The 23,542-nt window shown below is 44.8% G+C and overlaps 1 protein-coding gene across 1 annotated transcript in view; it reads right to left on the bottom strand.

Moving 5' to 3' along the window:
- LOC143793483 (O-acyltransferase like protein-like) overlaps positions 1 to 23,542 on the bottom strand; it is a 135,282-nt gene that overhangs the window by 86,530 nt on the left and 25,210 nt on the right. The window contains exons 2-5 of the mRNA XM_077280489.1: positions 7,853 to 7,992; positions 1,648 to 1,726; positions 720 to 858; positions 431 to 630 (exon numbers count right to left, since the gene is read on the bottom strand). Of these exons, the coding sequence (XP_077136604.1) occupies positions 431 to 630; positions 720 to 858; positions 1,648 to 1,726; positions 7,853 to 7,992 (558 nt within the window). The remainder of the gene's footprint in view (positions 1 to 430; positions 631 to 719; positions 859 to 1,647; positions 1,727 to 7,852; positions 7,993 to 23,542) is intronic.

Raw genomic sequence — 23,542 nt, 5'->3', positions numbered from 1 at the left:
ATTTGGGTTGGGCTTCAAAGTCAAACGGAGCATGGCTTTTTTATCAGTTTTCCCAAACTTTCCGAAATGGAAAATCTACGAAAACAATGTCAGATCTGACCTGAAATTATTATTTTTTATTTACAGAGCTTGTACTCCTACTTGTAAAGTCGAGGACACAAGCGCCACTGGTAGCATTGGTTGTAGGGAATAATTTCTCCATAGTATGGACACACCATACAGTAGAAAATTGAGTAAAGTATGGGATTTTCTGTATCAATGTGCCTGCTCGGTGGCCTCGGCTCAGCCGTCTTCTTTCTAGTTGGTTTGTACCGGTGATATATTCTATATTCTACAGCCTCCAACTTCAGACAGCAAATGAAAGGTTATATAAATTGCGCAATTTCAAGTGATGTCCTAAGCCGCATGTATAGTAATCTCGGGATATTACTGTGCTTCTTCTCACTGCCGTATTCCTCCTCCAATGGGAAATTGGATTTTCCTGCAGGCTTATCGCGCTCCGGAGCCCCTGGTTTCCGATGTAAAATGATAGTCTTGCACTGCTCAAATGTCGATGAGGCTTTGAAGTTGAGAACGGCGGTGTAAATTGAGCCAATTATTGGCAAGATGATGAACAAGCAGCTGAGGCACCTGCCAAAAGCAAAAGGTTATTAGGACAGAGTTATGGTCACCGAGTCGGAGTTTACAGAACACATGATGGACACGAGGCTCATGCTTACAGACAAATGATGGCAAACGTATCGGCAGGAAACAGACCGCGGGAACAGAACGTCTCCGCCACAGTGGGAATGGTTTCATTCTGAATTACAAAACTAGGTAGAGGCTTCAAAAATGATGTCCCTCTATATTTAAGGATATCTGTTGAAATAAATATTAAAGGGATGATTCCAAACTCTGACACCACCCCCGATATAATAAAATAATTAATGGGCAGATTCAGGCGAAATCTCTGAGATGGCATCAACGCAAAACTTTTTTTTATTTTTATTTTGTTATGGACCAGCCTTTGCAAAGTTATACCTCTTTGTAATATACTTCATTACCATATTTTGCTTCCTTCTCTGCCAAGTGGCATGCTGAAAATGCTGTTTTTACTGCTTAGTTCATGCATTTTTACAAGCTGCTTTGAACTGCTGCTCCATAAAGCATCTGTACTCAATAATTATTTACAAACTCTTTCCAGCTGAGGTTATCTGCTCCTCTCTTCCACACTCACACAGGGAAAGTGTTTGTAAATAGTGCCTGAGTGTGGATTCTTGCTAGAGCAGCAGTTAAAAGCAGCTTGTAAAAGAAGATGAGATAGGAAGTTAAAACAGAACTTTCAGCCTGGTGCTTGAACGAGAAGGGAGCAAAATAAGGGTTAGAAACATAAATTTGCAAAGGCTGATCAATAATTAAATTATAAAATGTTCGTTACTCTGTAACCCAGTGATTAGCTGTTGATTCGGCTTTATATACGTCCAACAATCAGCTGGCATTGCTCCAATGAATAGTCGATCATTTAGTTCATGGATGGCATTTGTTAACCACATCTGCAAGCCCTGGGTTATACATGGACGCCCCAATTGTGAGACAGTCTCATGATGTCTATGCACCCTGAGGATAATTAACAGTTTGACAGAGATATCTTTATGCTTTACATCTTACCCATAGAAGCCATTGCTGTAATATCTCTGCTGCTACAAGAATCTGGAACACATATCCCAATTACAAATTTTACGCCTTCCTTTAAAACAATTACAAAAGGGAAAAAGTATTTAGGTTATCTAAAATCAAGAGGTGAACATAGAGTGCTATTTCGGTAGCTTTAATTTTATACATATGGAAATTTACAAGCAATTGTAATAATATTAGGAGCAGAAAAGATGTGAAGAATAATGGTATTGGGATGATATGGTAGATCTGAGATAAAAATGGCTCCCAAGTGCTATCATCCAATACAATGTGGGTCCACTCTAGTGGGGAGCTCACATGCAACCTAAATTACTGAGAGGCACACAGATCTCACAAACATTCTACATTACAGAGAGGAACACAGAGCTCACATCCAGCCTATATTACTGGGAGAGACACACAGGCTTCACATCCAACCTATATTACTGGGAGAGACACCCAGACCTCACATCCAACCTATATTACTGGGAGAGACACACAGACCTCACATCCAGCCTATATTACTGGGAGGGACACCCAGAGCTCACATCCAGCCTATAATACTGGGAGAGACACACAGAGCTCAGATCCAGCCTATATTACTGGGAGAGACTCCCAGACCTCACATCCAGCCTATATTACTAGGAGAGACACACAGACCTCACATCCAGACTATATTACTGGGAGAGACACACAGAGCTCACATCCAGTCTATATTACTGGGAGAGACACACAGACCTCATATCCAACCTATAATACTGGGAGAGACACACAGAGCTCACATCCAGCCTATATTACTGGGAGAGACACCCAGACCTCACATCCAGCCTATATTACTGGGAGGGACAAAGAGTTCACATCCTGCCTATATTAGTGGGACTGACACATAGAGCTCACCTCCAGTCTGTATTACTGGGAGAGACACACAGGCTTCACATCCAACCTATATTACTGTGAGAGACACACAGACCTCACATCCAACCTATATTACTGTGAGAGACACACAGACCTCACATCCAGCGTATATTATTGGGAGAGACACACAGAGCTCACATCCAACCTATATTACTGTGAGAGACACACAGACCTCACATCCAGCCTTTATTACTGGGAGAGACACACCAACCTCACATCCAGTCTATATCACTGGGAGAGACACACAGACCTCACATCCAGCCTATATTACTGGGAGAGACAGACAGACCTCACATCCAGCCTATATTACTGGGAGAGACACACCGACCTCACATCCAGCCTATATTACTGGGAGAGTCACACAGACCTCACATCCAGCCTATATTACTGGGAGAGACACCCAGACCTCACATCCAGCCTATATTACTGGGAGAGTCACACAGACCTCACATCCAGCCTATATTACTGGGAGAGACACCCAGACCTTACATCCAGTCTATATTACTGGGAGAGACACACAGAGCTCACATCCAGCCTATATTACTGGAAGAGACACCCAGACCTCACATCCAGCCTATATTACTGGGAGAGACACGCAAGCCTCACATCCAGTCTATATTACTGGGAGAGACACACACACCTCACATCCAGCCTATATTACTGGGAGAGACACACAGACCTCACATCCAGACTATATTACTGGGAGAGACACCCAGACCTCACATCCAGCCTATATTACTGGGAGAGACACATAAGACATACGTGCAGCGTTTTTTACTAAGAGAGAGACACAGATCTTACATCCAGCCTATATTACTGGGAGAGACACACCGACCTCACATCCAGCCTATATTACTGGGAGAGTCACACAGACCTCACATCCAGCCTACATTACTGGGAGAGACACCCAGACCTCACATCCAGCCTATATTACTGGGAGAGTCACACAGACCTCACATCCAGCCTATATTACTGGGAGAGACACCCAGACCTTACATCCAGTCTATATTACTGGGAGAGACACACAGAGCTCACATCCAGCCTATATTACTGGAAGAGACACCCAGACCTCACATCCAGCCTATATTACTGGGAGAGACACGCAAGCCTCACATCCAGTCTATATTACTGGGAGAGACACACACACCTCACATCCAGCCTATATTACTGGGAGAGACACACATACCTCACATCCAGACTATATTACTGGGAGAGACACCCAGACCTCACATCCAGCCTATATTACTGGGAGAGACACATAAGACATACGTGCAGCGTTTTTTACTAAGAGAGAGACACAGATCTTACATCCAGCCTATATTACTGGGAGAGACACACAGGCTTCACATCCAACCTATATTACTGGGAGAGACACCCAGACCTCACATCCAACCTATATTACTGGGAGAGACACACAGACCTCACATCCAGCCTATATTACTGGGAGGGACACCCAGAGCTCACATCCAGCCTATAATACTGGGAGAGACACACAGAGCTCAGATCCAGCCTATATTACTGGGAGAGACTCCCAGACCTCACATCCAGCCTATATTACTAGGAGAGACACACAGACCTCACATCCAGACTATATTACTGGGAGAGACACACAGAGCTCACATCCAGTCTATATTACTGGGAGAGACACACAGACCTCATATCCAACCTATAATACTGGGAGAGACACACAGAGCTCACATCCAGCCTATATTACTGGGAGAGACACCCAGACCTCACATCCAGCCTATATTACTGGGAGGGACAAAGAGTTCACATCCTGCCTATATTAGTGGGACTGACACATAGAGCTCACCTCCAGTCTGTATTACTGGGAGAGACACACAGGCTTCACATCCAACCTATATTACTGTGAGAGACACACAGACCTCACATCCAACCTATATTACTGTGAGAGACACACAGACCTCACATCCAGCGTATATTATTGGGAGAGACACACAGAGCTCACATCCAACCTATATTACTGTGAGAGACACACAGACCTCACATTCAGCCTTTATTACTGGGAGAGACACACCAACCTCACATCCAGTCTATATCACTGGGAGAGACACACAGACCTCACATCCAGCCTATATTACTGGGAGAGACAGACAGACCTCACATCCAGCCTATATTACTGGGAGAGACACACCGACCTCACATCCAGCCTATATTACTGGGAGAGTCACACAGACCTCACATCCAGCCTATATTACTGGGAGAGACACCCAGACCTCACATCCAGCCTATATTACTGGGAGAGTCACACAGACCTCACATCCAGCCTATATTACTGGGAGAGACACCCAGACCTTACATCCAGTCTATATTACTGGGAGAGACACACAGAGCTCACATCCAGCCTATATTACTGGAAGAGACACCCAGACCTCACATCCAGCCTATATTACTGGGAGAGACACGCAAGCCTCACATCCAGTCTATATTACTGGGAGAGACACACACACCTCACATCCAGCCTATATTACTGGGAGAGACACACAGACCTCACATCCAGACTATATTACTGGGAGAGACACCCAGACCTCACATCCAGCCTATATTACTGGGAGAGACACATAAGACATACGTGCAGCGTTTTTTACTAAGAGAGAGACACAGATCTTACATCCAGCCTATATTACTGGGAGAGACACACCGACCTCACATCCAGCCTATATTACTGGGAGAGTCACACAGACCTCACATCCAGCCTACATTACTGAGAGAGACACCCAGACCTCACATCCAGCCTATATTACTAGGAGAGTCACACAGACCTCACATCCAGCCTATATTACTGGGAGAGACACCCAGACCTTACATCCAGTCTATATTACTGGGAGAGACACACAGAGCTCACATCCAGCCTATATTACTGGAAGAGACACCCAGACCTCACATCCAGCCTATATTACTGGGAGAGACACGCAAGCCTCACATCCAGTCTATATTACTGGGAGAGACACACACACCTCACATCCAGCCTATATTACTGGGAGAGACACACACACACCTCACATCCAGCCTATATTACTGGGAGAGACACACAGACCTCACATCCAGACTATATTACTGGGAGAGACACCCAGACCTCACATCCAGCCTATATTACTGGGAGAGACACATAAGACATACGTGCAGCGTTTTTTACTAAGAGAGAGACACAGATCTTACATCCAGCCTATATTACTGGGAGAGACACACATACCTCACATCCAGCCTATATTACTGGGAGAGACACACAGACCTCACATCCAGCCTATATTACTGGGAGAGACACACAGAGCTCACATCCAGCCTATATTACTGGGAGAGACACACAGACCTCACATCCAGACTATATTACTGGGAGAGACACCCAGACCTCACATCCAGCCTATATTACTGGGAGAGACACATAAGACATACGTGCAGCGTTTTTTACTAAGAGAGAGACACAGATCTTACATCCAGCCTATATTACTGGGAGAGACACACCAACCTCACATCCAGCCTATATTACTGGGAGAGTCACACAGACCTCACATCCAGCCTATATTACTGGGAGAGACACCCAGACCTCACATCCAGCCTATATTACTGGGAGAGTCACACAGACCTCACATCCAGCCTATATTACTGGGAGAGACACCCAGACCTTACATCCAGTCTATATTACTGGGAGAGACACACAGAGCTCACATCCAGCCTATATTACTGGAAGAGACACCCAGACCTCACATCCAGCCTATATTACTGGGAGAGACACGCAAGCCTCACATCCAGTCTATATTACTGGGAGAGACACACACACCTCACATCCAGCCTACATTACTGGGAGAGACACACACACACCTCACATCCAGCCTATATTACTGGGAGAGACACACAGACCTCACATCCAGACTATATTACTGGGAGAGACACCCAGACCTCACATCCAGCCTATATTACTGGGAGAGACACATAAGACATACGTGCAGCGTTTTTTACTAAGAGAGAGACACAGATCTTACATCCAGCCTATATTACTGGGAGAGACACACCAACCTCACATCCAGCCTATATTACTGGGAGAGTCACACAGACCTCACATCCAGCCTATATTACTGGGAGAGACACCCAGACCTCACATCCAGCCTATATTACTGGGAGAGTCACACAGACCTCACATCCAGCCTATATTACTGGGAGAGACACCCAGACCTTACATCCAGTCTATATTACTGGGAGAGACACACAGAGCTCACATCCAGCCTATATTACTGGAAGAGACACCCAGACCTCACATCCAGCCTATATTACTGGGAGAGACACGCAAGCCTCACATCCAGTCTATATTACTGGGAGAGACACACACACCTCACATCCAGCCTACATTACTGGGAGAGACACACACACACCTCACATCCAGCCTATATTACTGGGAGAGACACACAGACCTCACATCCAGCCTATATTACTGGGAAAGACACAGAGAGCTCACATCCAGCCTATATTACTGGGAGAGACACACAGACCTCACATCCAGGCTATATTACTGGGAGAGACACGCAGACCTTACATCCAGGCTATATTACTGGGAGAGTCACACAGACCTCACATCCAGCCTATATTACTGGGAAAGACACAGAGAGCTCACATCCAGCCTATATTACTGGGAGAGACACACAGACCTCACATCCAGCCTATATTACTGGGAGAGACACACAGACCTCACATCCAGGCTATATTACTGGGAGAGTCACACAGACCTCACATCCAGCCTATATTACTGGGAGAGACACACAGAGGTCAAATCCTTCCTATATTACTGGGAAATACACTTCCACGAGAGAAACATCTGAAACTTGGATCTGACAGCAAAGTTGCATATTAGGGAGTCTAAAAGCGAGTATGAAATTAAAATTGCAGACATACTTTTGCAATTTTAACAACTTTAGCTAACTAATAACAAATGTAAAAATCTTTTTTTTTTTTCATGTCAAAGGTGTCTATAGCCTTTAAGCTTCAACTGCAATTGTGTCCGGAGAAAAAGACAGACATCAACTGAAAGAATGTCATATGGAGTAGAGTTTTATGTTTTGGACTCATTTTGCCTAATTGAAGTCCGTGGCTCCATTGTGGGCACAACTGGATCCAGTGTTTTGGGAATACAGATAAAAGACTCAAAGGGCTCATAAAAGGGGACACAGATGTGATGTGACCTCATCATAGCTGAAAAATGTACTAACTGTTTATTAAAAAAAAAAAAAAAAAAGAACACTCTGAAGAACGACAATTATTGAACAATTCAGACCTGTTCCACGTGCATCTTGCAGTATTCTCCTTCAAACTTCCTCCCAGGAGCTTGAACAGAAAGACACTCACTGTAAGATCCGAGACGATCCACATTCCCATTGATTATACCACTTCCTTGCTTTCCTAAAGCATCATACACTGTAAGAGGAGACAAGATAGATGTCTGGTCAACGATATTGTTCATAGTTAGCTGAGAATGTCGTCTAGAAATCTGGTAGATCGTCGTAAGGAAAATCATCTAAGGGAGTTACGTTGGCGGTTTCGATAGTCTTAAGGTTTTAAGACATTATTTGGTCTTTTTTTGAGTAGTCATCTGTAAGTTATTATTATACTGTCCCTCGGAGGAGAACGTGGTTTATGATTCCAAGAATGGTCTGTCTTAGTAGCAATGCATAAGAAGCAGGAACAAGTCAAAATTAAAACCACAAATTGAACCCTGGGCAAAGGTCTCTCCACCTCCATTATTAGGTCTAATTAAAGGAAAACTATGTTGGAAGGGATACTGGATGGATCTCAAGACTTGGAAACAAAAACATCTAAAAGAAAACTAACTAGATATGTAGATACATAAAAAAAGGTATACTACTTAAGTAATAGGGACAAGGCGAAAGGGTAACAAAAAGAGTGCTCCACTGATGGCGTTGGAGAAGACCTCTAGGAGACTCATTGACCCACCGGAGAAGAGCAAGAAGATCTCAGCCAAACCATAACTATGACTAGACCTCCCCCAGCAATGCCTTCCAGTTTAGGGCAGGTCTTATTTGATGGAGCTTTGTGGATTTTGTATAAAACTTGAATTGTGTAAAGTTGATCTTAACGGTCTCCGTCATTTAATTGGATTTTCAATAACATAACAAAAACAGCAATAATGTAAATTGCTCCAGCCCTATATTTTATAAAATCCTATTCTAATTCATTTTTATCTCTATATATTCAGAAATATTTTATATTTAATGTGTGGTAATGCTTTATTGAACCACAAAACAGGCAGGTAACACATAGAACAGTCCCAGCACAATACCCAAGATAGTGTACCCCTCCGCTGATTCACTGGGATAAGAACAGCTGTGACTTGAGAGCCTCCCAGGGCTTACTACCCCTACCTATGGCATGCACAGACAGGAGGTAATGACAAGCTTAGGAAGCTGACCGTCCATTGAGGTACAAGCCCAGGTGAATGGAGGGTCACATCCTGGCTTTTCTGAACAACTCCATGGAGCCAGGAGACCGGTGAGTCCCAATCCTGGCTTTCCCAAATGTATCCATGGGGCTCAGATGACCAGTGGGTCTACATCCTGACATCCCCAAATGTATCCATGGATTCAGTGATGGTCAATGGAGCATTGGGAAGGACAGTATGTGTGCTAGTCGATCCCCACTACCACTAAAGACAGATGGGATACACAAACAAGGGGGAACACTTAGCTTGAGTAGACTCAAAGAGAAACAGACATCCTCCAAACAGCAGAGAGGAAGATATATAGCTCCAAGCCACAGCAGGGAACTGGATATAGAAATATTGCCTTCCAACAGCAAGCTGGGATTTATATACACCTCGGTCCAGGTGTGTCAACTAGAGCTGGGGGAGGGTGCCACTGGGTCCTAAAGTCAGAATGCCCGTGAAGAAGTCTGCAAAGCAAACTGCTGCGTCCTTTTGCAGTCAGATGCAGAGTGACAGTCTGCAGACTCTGACACACCCATGATACCAGCATCCAGAGGTTAAGAGGAAGATGTGATGAGATTATCTCGCATTGTTTGACTATTTAATCAATTTGCAAAGTTTTTACTCCTCTGTTTTGCAAGTCAACAAGCTAGCTTGCCTTGACAATGTGTAATCAACATATCAGCAAACATCATTGTTCAATTACCCTGTGTCTCTGTCATCCAGGATAACAAAACAATGTTACAACAAACGTCAACTTAAAAGTCAATATTACAGATGTGTACAAACAAAAGTCTGTCTTTTCTTGATCAACCAATGAACAAACACATAAATTAAAAAGTCGACATATAGATAATAATCTATTCCTCCTGGCTTACTGAAAATAGTCCTGTATTGATAATCTCCTGCTGTTAAAACACTGATTTTATTAAAACCTACAGCACACAGCCTAATAAGTGACACCTCTGGAATCAGGGTCTCAGCCCTTACATCATGCTTATTTCAGATTACACAGGAAAAACCTGCTGACAGATTCTCCCTAAGAGATCTATTTGATAATGTATGCAGTTTATATTGTGAAATTTGGTGACAGATCCGCTGTAAAGTTTTTTTTATGTTGCTGTGCACAAACTGGGTGTTACTCCTGTGATAACTGACTCATAGATGGATGCACCCTAGGAAAAATAAATAAAAATTATATATGTGCCTTTCACTTTTTACAGTATTCCCGAAGAAACACTACTGTCATTTTCCCACATTGTCATGTAGTAAAACAAATTGAGTGAAACATTTAACACAAGAATATCTCGGTCTAAACTGTTTGCCGACAGCTATAATTCTGGGAATCCCGATGAGACTCGTACAAACTCCTACGACTGATTCTACTCTTCTTTGAAAATGTTGTAAAAGAGATGATAAAAAGACGACCGCCGGTTATCTGTAATTTCTAAGAGGAAACAAAGAAAGGGAAATATTACTCCGGCTCAGATAGATGATAGAAATCACTGAGAACCTGTTATCTGGGGACACAAAATGAGCTGGAAATGGAAGCGATCCTGTATGACAAGCCAACAGCGATGTTTCCATAATAGTCGGGTGTCAAAATATTTACCCATTTTAGTATACATTTTTATCAGAAAGTCAAGCAACAAAGGTGATGGGATAGAAGGAGTGATGGAAAGAGGAGTCAAATATGGCGTTATGGTAAGATGGAAATATTAAAGAATAACCGTCGTTTTAATTTTTATTTCACAGAAAAATAATCAACTCTGAAATATATATTATCAGAGAAATCGGCTGCTTTCTCCTCCTCGGCTGATCTTTCCTTCTCAATTCTGAGATAGAAAATAACAGTTAGTGCCCATAAAATTCTATGGAGAAGAGAGGAGGAGTTATAGTTCCGCATAGAACTTTACAAGCACTAACTGTCATCTTCTATCTCAGTAATAGAAAATTCTAAATTCCCTGAAGACACATTTTACCACTGAATTGAGAATGAAACGATCGGTCCAGGAGGGGAAAGAAGCAGTTATGATTTATTACAAGGTTTTTTTTATTTTCATGTGTATTATTGCTTTATGAAATAAATATTAAAATGATGGTTACTGCTCACATTTCGGTTAGGTGATTAGATAGAGGAGAGCAGTTTTTGAAACATTCGGTTTCAGACATATGAAGGACATGATGTTGGAGACAGCGGACAGATTGGTGTTTTGTAGTCGTCCGGCGGTGATAACGGGGAGAAGACGTATAAAATTAGGTGTCATCAGCGTAGAGAGAGAACGGAAAGGATCAACGTCCATTTTTTTTTTTGAGGATTTTCTCATGGTTTCCCATTACTGTCATTTTTTGCTCATTTCTTTTACTCCATTAAATAACGAAGAAACAACTAGCAGTTACGTTTTTTAAGCAAAGACGATGGGAAAACATTCAAAAAGATGTCTTTTGTCTATTTTCTGCCCAGAACTTCTTCTGGGCTGAAAATACCATATGTTACTTTTTTTTTTTTTTTTTTTTTTTTTAAACCATATCACGTTTTTAGTGAAATGGTTAAAAGACATTCAATAGTCTGAACACGCGTATAGCAAATAATTTTTACATAGGAATGCGGACGTTCATTCTTTTTAGCTTTTTCAGGTGGTGTCCGTGGCGGAATTTGCATGAAAAAAACGCATGCTTGATAATGATGAGCGAGCGTGCTCGGATATCGTGTTATCGGAACATCCTTGGGTATTATCTAAGTGTCTTCAGCGTGCTCGATTAATATGTTCGAGTCCCCGCGGCGGCATGTTTCACTGCTGTCCGACAGCCGCAATAGATGCGGGTATTGCTTAACAAACAGGCAATCCCTGCATATGTTGCAGCTGTCAAACAGAAACGAGACATGTAGCCGCGGGGACTCGAACATATTAATCGAGCACTAATTATCACGCAATGTCCAAAAAATACCAAGATTAATGGCAATTTTATCATCTAAACCCTGGTATCAATGATAACTGAATAAAATTAAGAGATTAAAAAAAAACAGGAGGAGACGCTGCCTAATCTTACATATACAATGGTAAACAGCCAAATTTATTTTATTAAACAAATATACTTGACAATAATAGTTAATATGAAAATAGGCACTTATCGGAAAAAGCCAGCGGCAAAACGCGCGTCGGGGTGTGGAGACGCTATACTCCTTACATTGGTGGTGGTCCCTGTTCCCTATTCTTTTTACAGGTAATTTGTAGTCATTACATGCATCTCTTCCACACAGTTGGAGGTTTTGAAATAAGGATATGTATTCATTATGATTATACAAATGGGGATTAGGCTCTCACTAATACAGTGGCTGAAGTAATTACAGTGACAGACGACGGCCAAATTATACGCACAGCGATTTTTGAGCTGTCCAGCTAGGAGATGTAAAACTTCTTATGTTTTCAGAAATTCATGAATGTGCTGTACAAATCACTGATATACCAATAGATATTGAAATTGGAAAGTAAGGATTTTTATGTACTTCACATATTAGTCTATGGCGCTACATCAGCCTGTAACATGCTTCTATATACATCGTGGTTTACTGGGAAGCACATTTAATTGCAATGTATTGCGGTGCAGAGACAAGCTCCCTGCACAGCAATACCAATGTCAGCTGCCGGCCAATCAGAAGCTAACATCTGCGTCCAGGTGCACAGCGGTGACTAGTGATGAGCGAGCACTAAAATGCTCGGGTGCTCATTGATCGGGTCGAGCAGATTGGAATACTCGGGTACTCGGCCAGAACGAGCCCAATGTAAGTCTATGGGAGACCCGAGTATTTTTACCGCTATCCCCCCGGGGGTCCTTTTAAGCTCTAAAAACGTCTGAAAATGATGGAAACACTGCTCAAATGACACAGGAACATCATGGGGATCGCCCCTGGAAGCATTCCTGACTCCTAGATCACAGCTGTAAGTAATGTTGTCAGAGTTTCACGCCATTTTTGCAGGTGCACCAAAAACATACAAAAACGAAACCAAAATGGATTTTCCTGGGAAATATGTCAAGGTATATCCTTTCCAGGCTAATGACTTGTATATCAGGCAAAATAATTAACCCCAGACCAAAATGTTCCTCCACCACTTGGGCTATGTTCACACGCAGCATTTTTGATGCGTTTTTCAACTTTAACATTGCTTTCAACCAATACAAATGCATTCACTGGGAAATGTCACTGTACCATTTAACAACCCTAGCTGGGCATGTGGTGTGTGACACATAAGCAGACACATCTTGTTTCATTTATGAAAGAGGGACTCTTAAAGTCACAGAGCCTATTTTTAGAGGGGCATCAGGCGGCATTAATATTCTTAAAGGGCCATTATTAAACAGTGGGTCTCCTATGCTGTTATTGCCTATGAAGTGAGTGGATGGGCTGCCAACAATTACAACGCACCCCAATACCCCTTTCACGAGCGGTACAGGAAGGCTTCCTGAAAAAGTGTTGCATTGAATGCATGGTCTGCCCTGCTACCAAGTCATATGCACCCTGATAAGCCTTTGAACCCAGATACTGGATGGCCACAGGAAAACCCACTTCACAGTCTTCAGTTGGTCCTGCCATACAGGTTACTTATGCATTCAATGCAAGGGCCGCCTTGACCAAAATTTGCACGCACCCCAATTTCTCCTTGGAAGAAACATGGAGGAGGGCCTCCTAAACAAAACTGTCCCATTACCAAGGAGCGTGTCTCCTAGACTCATACTGCCCCTACACTAAGTGTATGGGATGAAAAACATTTCCCCATGGGGGTAAAAAAAAAAAGACAAAATAGTGTTTACTGTTTTGAGCTACGGTAACACACACACAAAAAAAAAGGAGAATGGAAGCCTCAAAAGCACACTGTAGCCCACAGATAGATGAGGCGTGTCACGGAACTACAACACTATAAAAATTTTTTACTAATACTAGGGTATTAGACAGACCAAAAATTGGAATGTATGCATGAAAAAAAACTATGTTTAGACCAAACATAAAATGGCAATCGGACGGGGATAACAGACCGTTTCAATATGTGGCCTGTATTTTTTAAAATTTTCAAACCACAAAATACTGTATACAACAAGGGTATCTGCAACACCCCAGGGTCCTGGTTGTTACAGTGGCATTGCTTTCCTCATGGGGAGAGTGATGTCACACTTGGAAGCAAGGGAAGATCTTCTTTATCAGGTAACACAAGCATACAACATGTTTACACTCCAGGCCAGAAGGGGGAGATCTGATCCAGTTTGTGGGTGGCTTCACTATACATTTTAGTCTGGAGGGAAAGTAGTTAGTTGGTGAGAGGCGTCAGTGAGTGCCAGACAGCAGACTGGAACAGTCTGAGGCCGAGAGGAGAGTGAGGGTCCGTGCAGCCACAAGGGTGCTGCATCTCCTGGATAGAGAGAATACAGAAGAAGAACACATTGTAGTGAGTGTGCAGGAAAGTGGAGCACAGGAGAGTGAGAATTGGGAAGAATAGCTGCAACTGAGCTACCTCCTTGCAGAGCGCAGACACTGGTAGCCGGAAGACCGAGGTTGTGTCAGACTCCACGAGGCACAGCAGAAACCGGCAGGACAGCTGGACTACACGTCACCTGTCCACCCTAACACCTGGAGACATAGTGGCGCATAGAGCCTTGGTCGTGATAGAGACCCTGTAGAAAGGCTCGAGCCACCGGTCATACAGGTTAGTGTCCTACCCTTTAAGGAGGACAGAGAGAACTGTGAGGACCTTGACAGAAGCCACAGGCAGCAGGGGACTACACCAGGACGCTAGTAGGAAAGCTTCTAACTCCACCTGGTAAAGGGGACTCTGAAATCGCTTCCAAGTCGTCCAGACCCTGCCTGTACCTGAGATCTGGTGCCATGGTCTGTGGCTGCTTGAAGTCTTCAGTAAACCAGGTAAAGAGGCTGCAAACCTGTGTCCTCCGTTTCTTACTGCACCACTCACCATCTTCATCTACACACCAGGAGCCCTGGGGACCCAACTTCACCTGTGAGAAGTCATACCATTATAGCTGCCATAACATCACCCTAGTGGACCTTTTTAAGCAGCGTCTGTACCCTCTGACCGAGTACCATAGGTGGCATCATGAACACAAAATTTATTCACCAAACCCCTTTAAAGACTTTCCCTTTTACTTGGGCGCCCAGGGCCACGGACTGGGTCGCTGCCACAGTGACATCCCCTTTAAGTACTGTACCCGGTACCGAGTACCCCACGGCCCTGGCGGGGTGCTCCAACTTGGCGTCACGAACAGGATGGACCGACCTGAAGAATCGGATCCTGTGTGCCTAAGAGACTGTGCCTAACTGTGAGACTGTGAACTGTAAATTGCCGCCAAAACCGCCGCCATTACAGCACCATGTGGCATGCAGGAGGAGTGGGGCATGTTGTCATTGGCGGAGCTTGGAGGAATGGCGCAAAAGTTATGGCCACCCCTCATAGATACTACTATGTCCGAGAGATCTGTTCATCCCCAAGAGAAGTCCGCCTCCTGATCTGGGATGGCGGGAAAAAAGGAAGAAGGAACCGCCCACAGAAGGAGGCGTGGAAGGAACAGCAGGAAGACGCAGCTCAGAACCTGGTCGGCAACATGGTGAGTGGAGGTCACCCGGAGGAGGGGGAGAGAGCAGGAAGCTGCCCCAGCCAATGGGAGAAAGAGGAAGACCTGCCATCAGCAATGAACCCAGAGGTTCTTTTAGCAGAAGTGGAAAAGCTGTGCTGTCAGCTCCGGCAGTCCTGGTTCCGCGCAGCCGCAAAAGCGTGAGAGCAGCGACGGAGCCAGCTTCCAGAATCCCAGCCTTTGACGGAGGAGTCCAGCACCGGAGACACCGCAGCGGCAGGTAAGAAGATCGACCCTGCCCCGGTAGCTGAGGACACCCTGATAGGGCTCATAGATGTTCTGACCACCTTTACCACCCGGCCGGGTGTGCAGAGTGATTGGGAGTGGCCCTGGGAGATTGCACATATCTCCGCAGCCCCACTGCAGCCAATGAGAGGGACCCAGGAAGCACACAGAGAATGGGTGACCTTCCGGTGGGAGCACTCCAGCACCAACCTGATGAGGTTCCCTGGGGAGGCCCAGGCTGAGGGAGAACGTCTGGAGGTAATCAGCCAGAAAGAGTACTGCCGGCAGCAGGTGCTCAAACAGGAGCAGGAGGACTGAGAGCGGGACATCCGCCGCAGAGCCATAGTGGCTACTGACCAATTGTATGTTGTACCTGGCATACGCCTGAACTCTCATCAAGGAGACTGTAATGTCCAGATGCTACCCTGGAAGAAGCAAGATTGAATCAGAAAGAAAACATGACTGTGAATACTTAAGAGTATAAAAGTTTTGTTTAACCTGGCCAGGTTTCCATTAACAGATCTTTTATTTGTTTAAAGACACTGAGGCCATGGACGGTGAATGGTCCACAAATTCTCCATTGTACATAGTTGGCACCTGCTTAGGTGCTTCCTACTGGTTTTACGTGGAACCGTTAAAGCAACAGTTGTTAATGTTTACCTTAAAAGTTGATTTGTTCACAGGCCGAAGAAAAATCGTCTGGCGTGGCTGAAGACCAGGTCTGGATATTATGCCTTGTAGCCCACCCAATGCCTACGTTGGGGGTTTATGATGGGTCCCCTGCTCGTTGCTGCTGTTATAAAGTTATTAATTGACTTGAATATTAATTGCACTTTTAAAAAGAATGTTGAAATTGTTGCACTTTAAGATAGTGGTAATGTTTAGTCTGGTTAGAAGAAGTGAAAGTTTTCTGATATAGTATAAGTTTGATAGATAAAGTTTGCAGATAATACTGAGAATTAGAGTGCAAGTTTGTAAGTTGGAAGTAAGCTGAAGTTTTTGCACTTTGATTGAAGGAAGTCTTAAAGATAGTATACCCGTAAAGGGTAATCGCCGTTTCATAGGTTTTATATTTTTGAAAGTTATTTATATCATGTTGCTGCAACATTTAAGAATTAATTACCTCCCATAAAGGGAAGCCAATGTTTATACCTGTTTACAAGCATTTAAAAATGTTTTTGTATGTCTCTATTAACCTGTTATTGTTGTTCTTCTTTTTCCAGTCCGGGAGTACTGGATTTATTGGGAGGGGGAGTGAAACACCCCAGGGTCCTGGCTGTTACAGTGGCATTGCTTTCCTCACATGGAGAGTGCTGTCACGCTTGGAAGCGAGGGAAGATCTTGTTTATCAGGTAACACAAACAAACAGCATGTTTACACTCCAGGCCAGAAGGGGGAGATCTGATCCAGTTTGTGGGTGGCTTCACTATACATTTTAGTCTGGAGGGAAAGTAGTTAGTTGGTGAGAGGAGTCAGTGAGTGCCAGACAGCAGACTGGAACAGTCTGAGGCCAAGAGGAGAGTGAGGGTCCATGCAGCTACAAGGGTGCTGCATCTCCTGGATAGAGAGAATACAGAAGAAGAACACATTGTAGTGAGTGTGCAGGAAAGTGGAGCACAGGAGAGTGAGAACTGGGGAGAATAGCTGCAAATGAGCTACCTCCTTGCAGAGCGCAGACACTGGTAGCCGGAAGACCGAGGTTGTGTCGGACTCCACGAGGCACAGCAGAAACCGGCAGGACAGCTGGACTACACGTCACCTGTCCACCCTAACACCTGGAGACACAGTGGTGCATAGAGCCCTGGTCGTGATAGAGACCCTGTAGAAAGGCTCGAGCCACCGGTCATACAGGTTAGTGTCCTACCCTTTAAGGAGGACAGAGAGAACTGTGAGGACCTTGACAGAAGCCTCAGGCAGCAGGGGACTACACCAGGACGCTAGTAGGAAAGCTTCTAACTCCACCTGGTAAAGGGGACTCTGAAATCGCTTCCAAGTCGTCCAGACCCTGCCTGTACCTGAGATCTGGTGCCATGGTCTGTGGCTGCTTGAAGTCTTCAGTAAACCAGGTAAAGAGGCTGCAAACCTGTGTCCTCCGTTTCTTACTGCAACACTCACCATCTTCATCTACACACCAGGAGCCCTGGGGACCCAACTTCACCTGTGAGAAGTCATACCATTATAGCTGCCATAACATCACCCTAGTGGACCTTTTTAAGCAGCGTCTGTACCCTCTGACCGAGTACCATAGGTGGCGTCATGAACACAAAATTTATTCACCAAACCCCTTTAAAGACTTTCCCTTTTACTTGGGTGCCCAGGGCCACGGACTGGGTCGCTGCCACAGTGACATCCCCTTTAAGTACTGTACCCGGTACCGAGTACCCCACGGCCCTGGCGGGGCGCTCCAACTTGGTGTCACGAACAGGATGGACCGACCTGAAGAATCGGATCCTGTGTGCCTAAGAGACTGTGCCTAACTGTGAGACTGTGAACTGTAAATTGCCGCCAAAACCGCCGCCATTACAGCACCATGTGGCATGCAGGAGGAGTGGGGCGTGTTGTCATTGGCGGAGCTTGGAGGAATGGCGCAAAAGTTATGGCCACCCCTCATAGATACTACTATGTCCGAGAGATCTGTTCATCCCCAAGAGAAGTCCGCCTCCTGATCTGGGATGGCGGGAAAAAAGGAAGAAGGAACCGCCCACAGAAGGAGGCGTGGAAGGAACAGCAGGAAGACGCAGCTCAGAACCTGGTCGGCAACATGGTGAGTGGAGGTCACCCGGAGGAGAGGGAGAGAGCAGGAAGCTGCCCCAGCCAATGGGAGAAAGAGGAAGACCTGCCATCAGCAATGAACCCAGAGGTTCTTTTAGCAGAAGTGGAAAAGCTGTGCTGTCAGCTCCGGCAGTCCTGGCTCCTCGCAGCCGCAAAAGCGTGAGAGCAGCGACGGAGCCAGCTTCCAGAATCCCAGCCTTTGACGGAGGAGTCCAGCACCGGAGACACCGCAGCGGCAGGTAAGAAGATCGACCCTGCCCCGGTAGCCGAGGACACCCTGATATGGCTCATAGATGTTCTGACCACCTTTACCACCCGGCCGGGTGTGCAGAGTGATTGGGAGTGGCCCTGGGAGATTGTACATATCTCCGCAGCCCCACTGCAGCCAATGAGAGGGACCCAGGAAGCACACAGAGAATGGGTGACCTTCCGGTGGGAGCACTCCAGCACCAAGCTGATGGGGTTCCCTGGGGAGGCCCAGGCTGAGGGAGAACGTCTGGAGGTAATCAGCCAGAAAGAGTACTGCTGGCAGCAGGTGCTCAAACAGGAGCAGGAGGACTGAGAGCGGGACATCCGCCGCAGAGCCATAGTGGCTACTGACCAATTGTATGTTGTACCTGCATACACCTGAACTCTCATCAAGGAGACTGTAATGTCCAGATGCTACCCTGGAAGAAGCAAGATTGAATCAGAAAGAAAACATGACTGTGAATACTTAAGAGTATAAAAGTTTTGTTTAACCTGGCCAGGTTTCCATTAACAGATCTTTTATTTGTTTAAAGACACTGAGGCCATGGACGGGGAATGGTCCACAAATTCTCCATTGTACATAGTTGGCACCTGCTTAGGTGCTTCCTACTGGTTTTACATGGAACCGTTAAAGCAACAGTTGTTAATGTTTACCTTAAAAGTTGATTTGTTCACAGGCCGAAGAAAAATTGTCTGGCGTGGCTGAAGACCGGGTCTGGATATTATGCCTTGTAGCCCACCCAATGCCTACGTTGGGGGTTTATGATGGGTCCTCCGCTCGTTGCTGCTGTTATAAAGTTATTAATTGACTAGAATATTAATTGCACTTTTAAAAAGAATGTTGAAATTGTTGCACTTTAAGATAGTGGAAATGTTTAGTCTGGTTAGAAGAAGTGAAAGTTTTCTGATATAGTATAAGTTCGATAGATAAAGTTTGCAGATAATACTGAGCATTAGAGTGAGAGTTTGTAAGTTGGAAGTAAGCTGAAGTTTTTGCACTTTGATTGAAGGAAGTCTTAAAGATAGTATACCCGTAAAGGGTAATCGCCGTTTCATAGGTTTTATATTTTTGAAAGTTATTTGTATTATGTTGCTGCATCGTTTAAGAATTAATTACCTCCCATAAAGGGAAGCCAACGTTTATACCTGTTTACAAGCATTTAAAAATATGTATGTCTTTATTAACCTGTTATTGTTGTTGTTCTTTTTATCAGGTAACACAAACAAACAGCATGTTCACACTCCAGGCCAGAAGGGGGAGATCTGATCCAGTTTGTGGGTGGTGTTATGATCCTAGTGGCAAGGATCGCAGGTCGGACTAGCTAAGTAACTGAACAGACTACTAGCTCTGGGGAAGTGGTAACTAGATTGACCGCAACCTGATCCTATCCGCAAACAACTATAGGCAGCCATGGAACGTTACCTAAAAATCCTAGACGTCTCTTCACGGCCTGAGAAACTGACTATTCCTGGAGGGAAAGAAAGTCCTCTCTTGCCTCAGTGGAATGACCCCAAAGATATAGAATAGCCCCCCACAAATATTAACGGTGAGTTAAGGGGAAAGCACAAACGCAGAGATGAAATCAGATTTAGCAAATGAGGCCCGCTAATACTAGATAGCAGAAAATAGGAAGGGAACTGTGCGGTCAATAAAAAACCCTATTCAAAATATCCACACAGAGATTGCTCGAGCCCCCGCACCAACTAATGGTGCGGGGGAAGCAACTCCGTACCCCAGAGCTTACCAGCAAAAAGAAATCACATATTAGCAAGCTGGACTAGAATCATCATACACAGAAATCATATTGCAGGCAGATGAGCAAAAAATATTCAAACAGAACTTAGCTTATCCTGAAGAGGCAGAAAACGAGATAATCAGGAGTAATCAGAATAGCACTGAATACATTGACAGCCGGCAACAAGTGGAAGTGAAGCAGAGCTAAATAGGAGCCTCCCTGGTGAATAACGAGGCAGCTGATCCAGCCAGACCCGCAGGATAATAAACCAAACCACCAGGGGGAGCCAAAAAACCAAAGTCACACAATACCATCTGTGACCACAAGAGCGAGCCTGAAAACGGAGTTCACAACAGGGTGGCTCCTATATATATATATATATATATATATATATATATATATATATATATATATATATATATATATATATATATATATATATATATATATATATATTCTGGTCTGGAGGGAAAGTAGTTAGTTGGTGGGAAGAGTCTGTGAGTGCCAGACAGCAGACTGGAACAGTCTGAGGCAGAGAGGAGAGTGAGGGGCCGTGCAGCCACAAGGGTGCTGCAGCTCCTGGATAGAGACAATACAGAAGAAGAGCATATTGTAGTGAGCGTGCAGGAGAGCGGACCACAGGAGAGTGAGAACTGGGGAGAAAACCTGCGACTGAGCTACCTCCTTGAAGAGCACAGACACCGGCAGCCAGAGGACCGAGGTTGTGTCGGACTCCACGAGGCACAGCAGAAACTGTCAGGACAGCTGGACTACACGTCACCTGTCCGCCCTAACACCTGGAGACATAGTGGAAAATAGAGCCTGGGTTATGATAGAGACCCTGTAAAAAGGCTCAAGCCACCTGTCATACACGTTAGTGTCCTACCCTTTAAGGAGGACAGAGAGAACTGTGAGGACCTTGACAGAAGCCACAGGCAGCAAGGGACTACACCACCGCACTAGTAGGAAGGCTTCTAACTCCACCTGGTAAAGGGGACTCTGAAATCGCTTCCAAGCCTGCCTGACCCTGACTGTGGATGCCTGAAGTCTTCAGTAAACCAGGTAAAGAGACTGCAAACCTGTGTCATCCGTTTCTTAATGCACCACTCACCATCTTCATCTGTACACCGGGAGCCCTAGGGACCCAACTTCACCTGTGGGAAGTCATACCATCATAGCTGCCATAACATCACCCCAGTGGACCCCTTTAAGCAGCGTCAGTCCCCTCTGACTGAATACCAAAGGTGGCATCACGGACACTAATTTATTCACCAAACCCCTTTAAAGACTTTCCCTTTTACTTGGGTGACCAGGGCCACGGACCGGGTCGCCACCACCGTGACATCCCCTTTAAATACCGGACCCGGTACTGAGTACGCCACGTCCCTGGCGGGGTGCTCCATATCAGACTAAAAACTGGAATGTATGGCTGAAAAGCCAAGATTTGAAGACCACACATAGACCAGACGTGTGACTGAGATAACAGACTGTTTCAATATGTGGGACTTATTTTTTTTAATTTTAAAAAACACAAAATACTGTATACATCAAGGGTAGCAGTTTAGCAGACCAAAAAATGCAATGTATGCCCCGCCGCCGCATTGAATTATACAAGCGTCTGCCAGTACAGTTGAAAGCAATGATGGAGGAGAGAACGTCAGCTGATGCTCCCTCTCCCATCATTCCCCGCTCTGCCTTTGACACTGGGGGTGCGTGATGATGTCATTGCGCACTCACTGTGTGCCAGGCAGTGCAGCAGCTGAGACAGGAGCAGGGAGCAGCGTGGGCACAAGGAGAAGTGTGGGTTTTTTTTCTTTTTTTTTTACTATAACAGTGAGTGCTGGACTGTGGGGCCATTCTTGGGGGGAGAGATGCGGGCAGTGCTATATACTACATCGCTTTACTGTATGCTACGTGGACTGTGTTATATACTACGCGGCTGTGCTATGTACTACGTGGGCTGTTTTGGATGCTACGTGGGTTGTGTTATATAATATGTGGCTGTGCTATATACTACGTGGCTGTGCTATATAATATGTGGGCTGTGTTATATACTACGTGGCTGTGCTATATACTACGTGGGCTGTGCTATATACTATGTGGGCTGTGTTATATACTACCTGGGCTATGTTATATACTACGTGGCTGTGCTATATGCTACGTGGGCTGTGTTATATAATATGTTATATAATATGTGGCTGTGCTATATAATACGTGGGCTGTGATATATATTATGTGAGCTGTGTTATATACTATGTGGCTGTGCTATATAATATGTGGGCTGTGTTATATACTAAGTGCCTGTGCTATATACTACATGGGCTGTGTTATATACTACGTGGGCTGTGCTATATACTACGTGGCTGTGCTATATACTACGTGGGCTGTGCTATATACTATGTGGGCTGTGTTATATACTACCTGGGCTATGTTATATACTACGTGGCTGTGCTATATGCTACGTGGGCTGTGTTATATAATATGTTATATAATATGTGGCTGTGCTATATAATACGTGGGCTGTGATATATACTATGTGAGCTGTGTTATATACTATGTGGCTGTGCTATATAATATGTGGGCTGTGTTATATACTAAGTGCCTGTGCTATATACTACATGGGCTGTGTTATATACTACGTGGGCTGTGCTATATACTATGTGGGCTGTGCTATATACTATGTGGCTGTGCTATATACTATGTGGGCTGTTATATGCTGTGTGGGCTGTGTTATATACTATGTGGCTGTGCTATATACTACATGAGCTGTGTTATATACTACGTGGCTGTGCTATTGTCATGATTCCCAATGGCAGGGACACGGGCAAAAACGGACTAGCTCTAGGAAGATGGTATCTCAGGTAACCGCGATGCTGAACCTAACACGCAAATAAAAGCAGCCAGG

The sequence above is a fragment of the Ranitomeya variabilis genome, chromosome 1, assembly GCF_051348905.1.
Source record: "Ranitomeya variabilis isolate aRanVar5 chromosome 1, aRanVar5.hap1, whole genome shotgun sequence".
Lineage (NCBI taxonomy): Eukaryota > Metazoa > Chordata > Amphibia > Anura > Dendrobatidae > Ranitomeya > Ranitomeya variabilis.
This window is presented reverse-complemented; position numbering and strand designations above follow the sequence as displayed.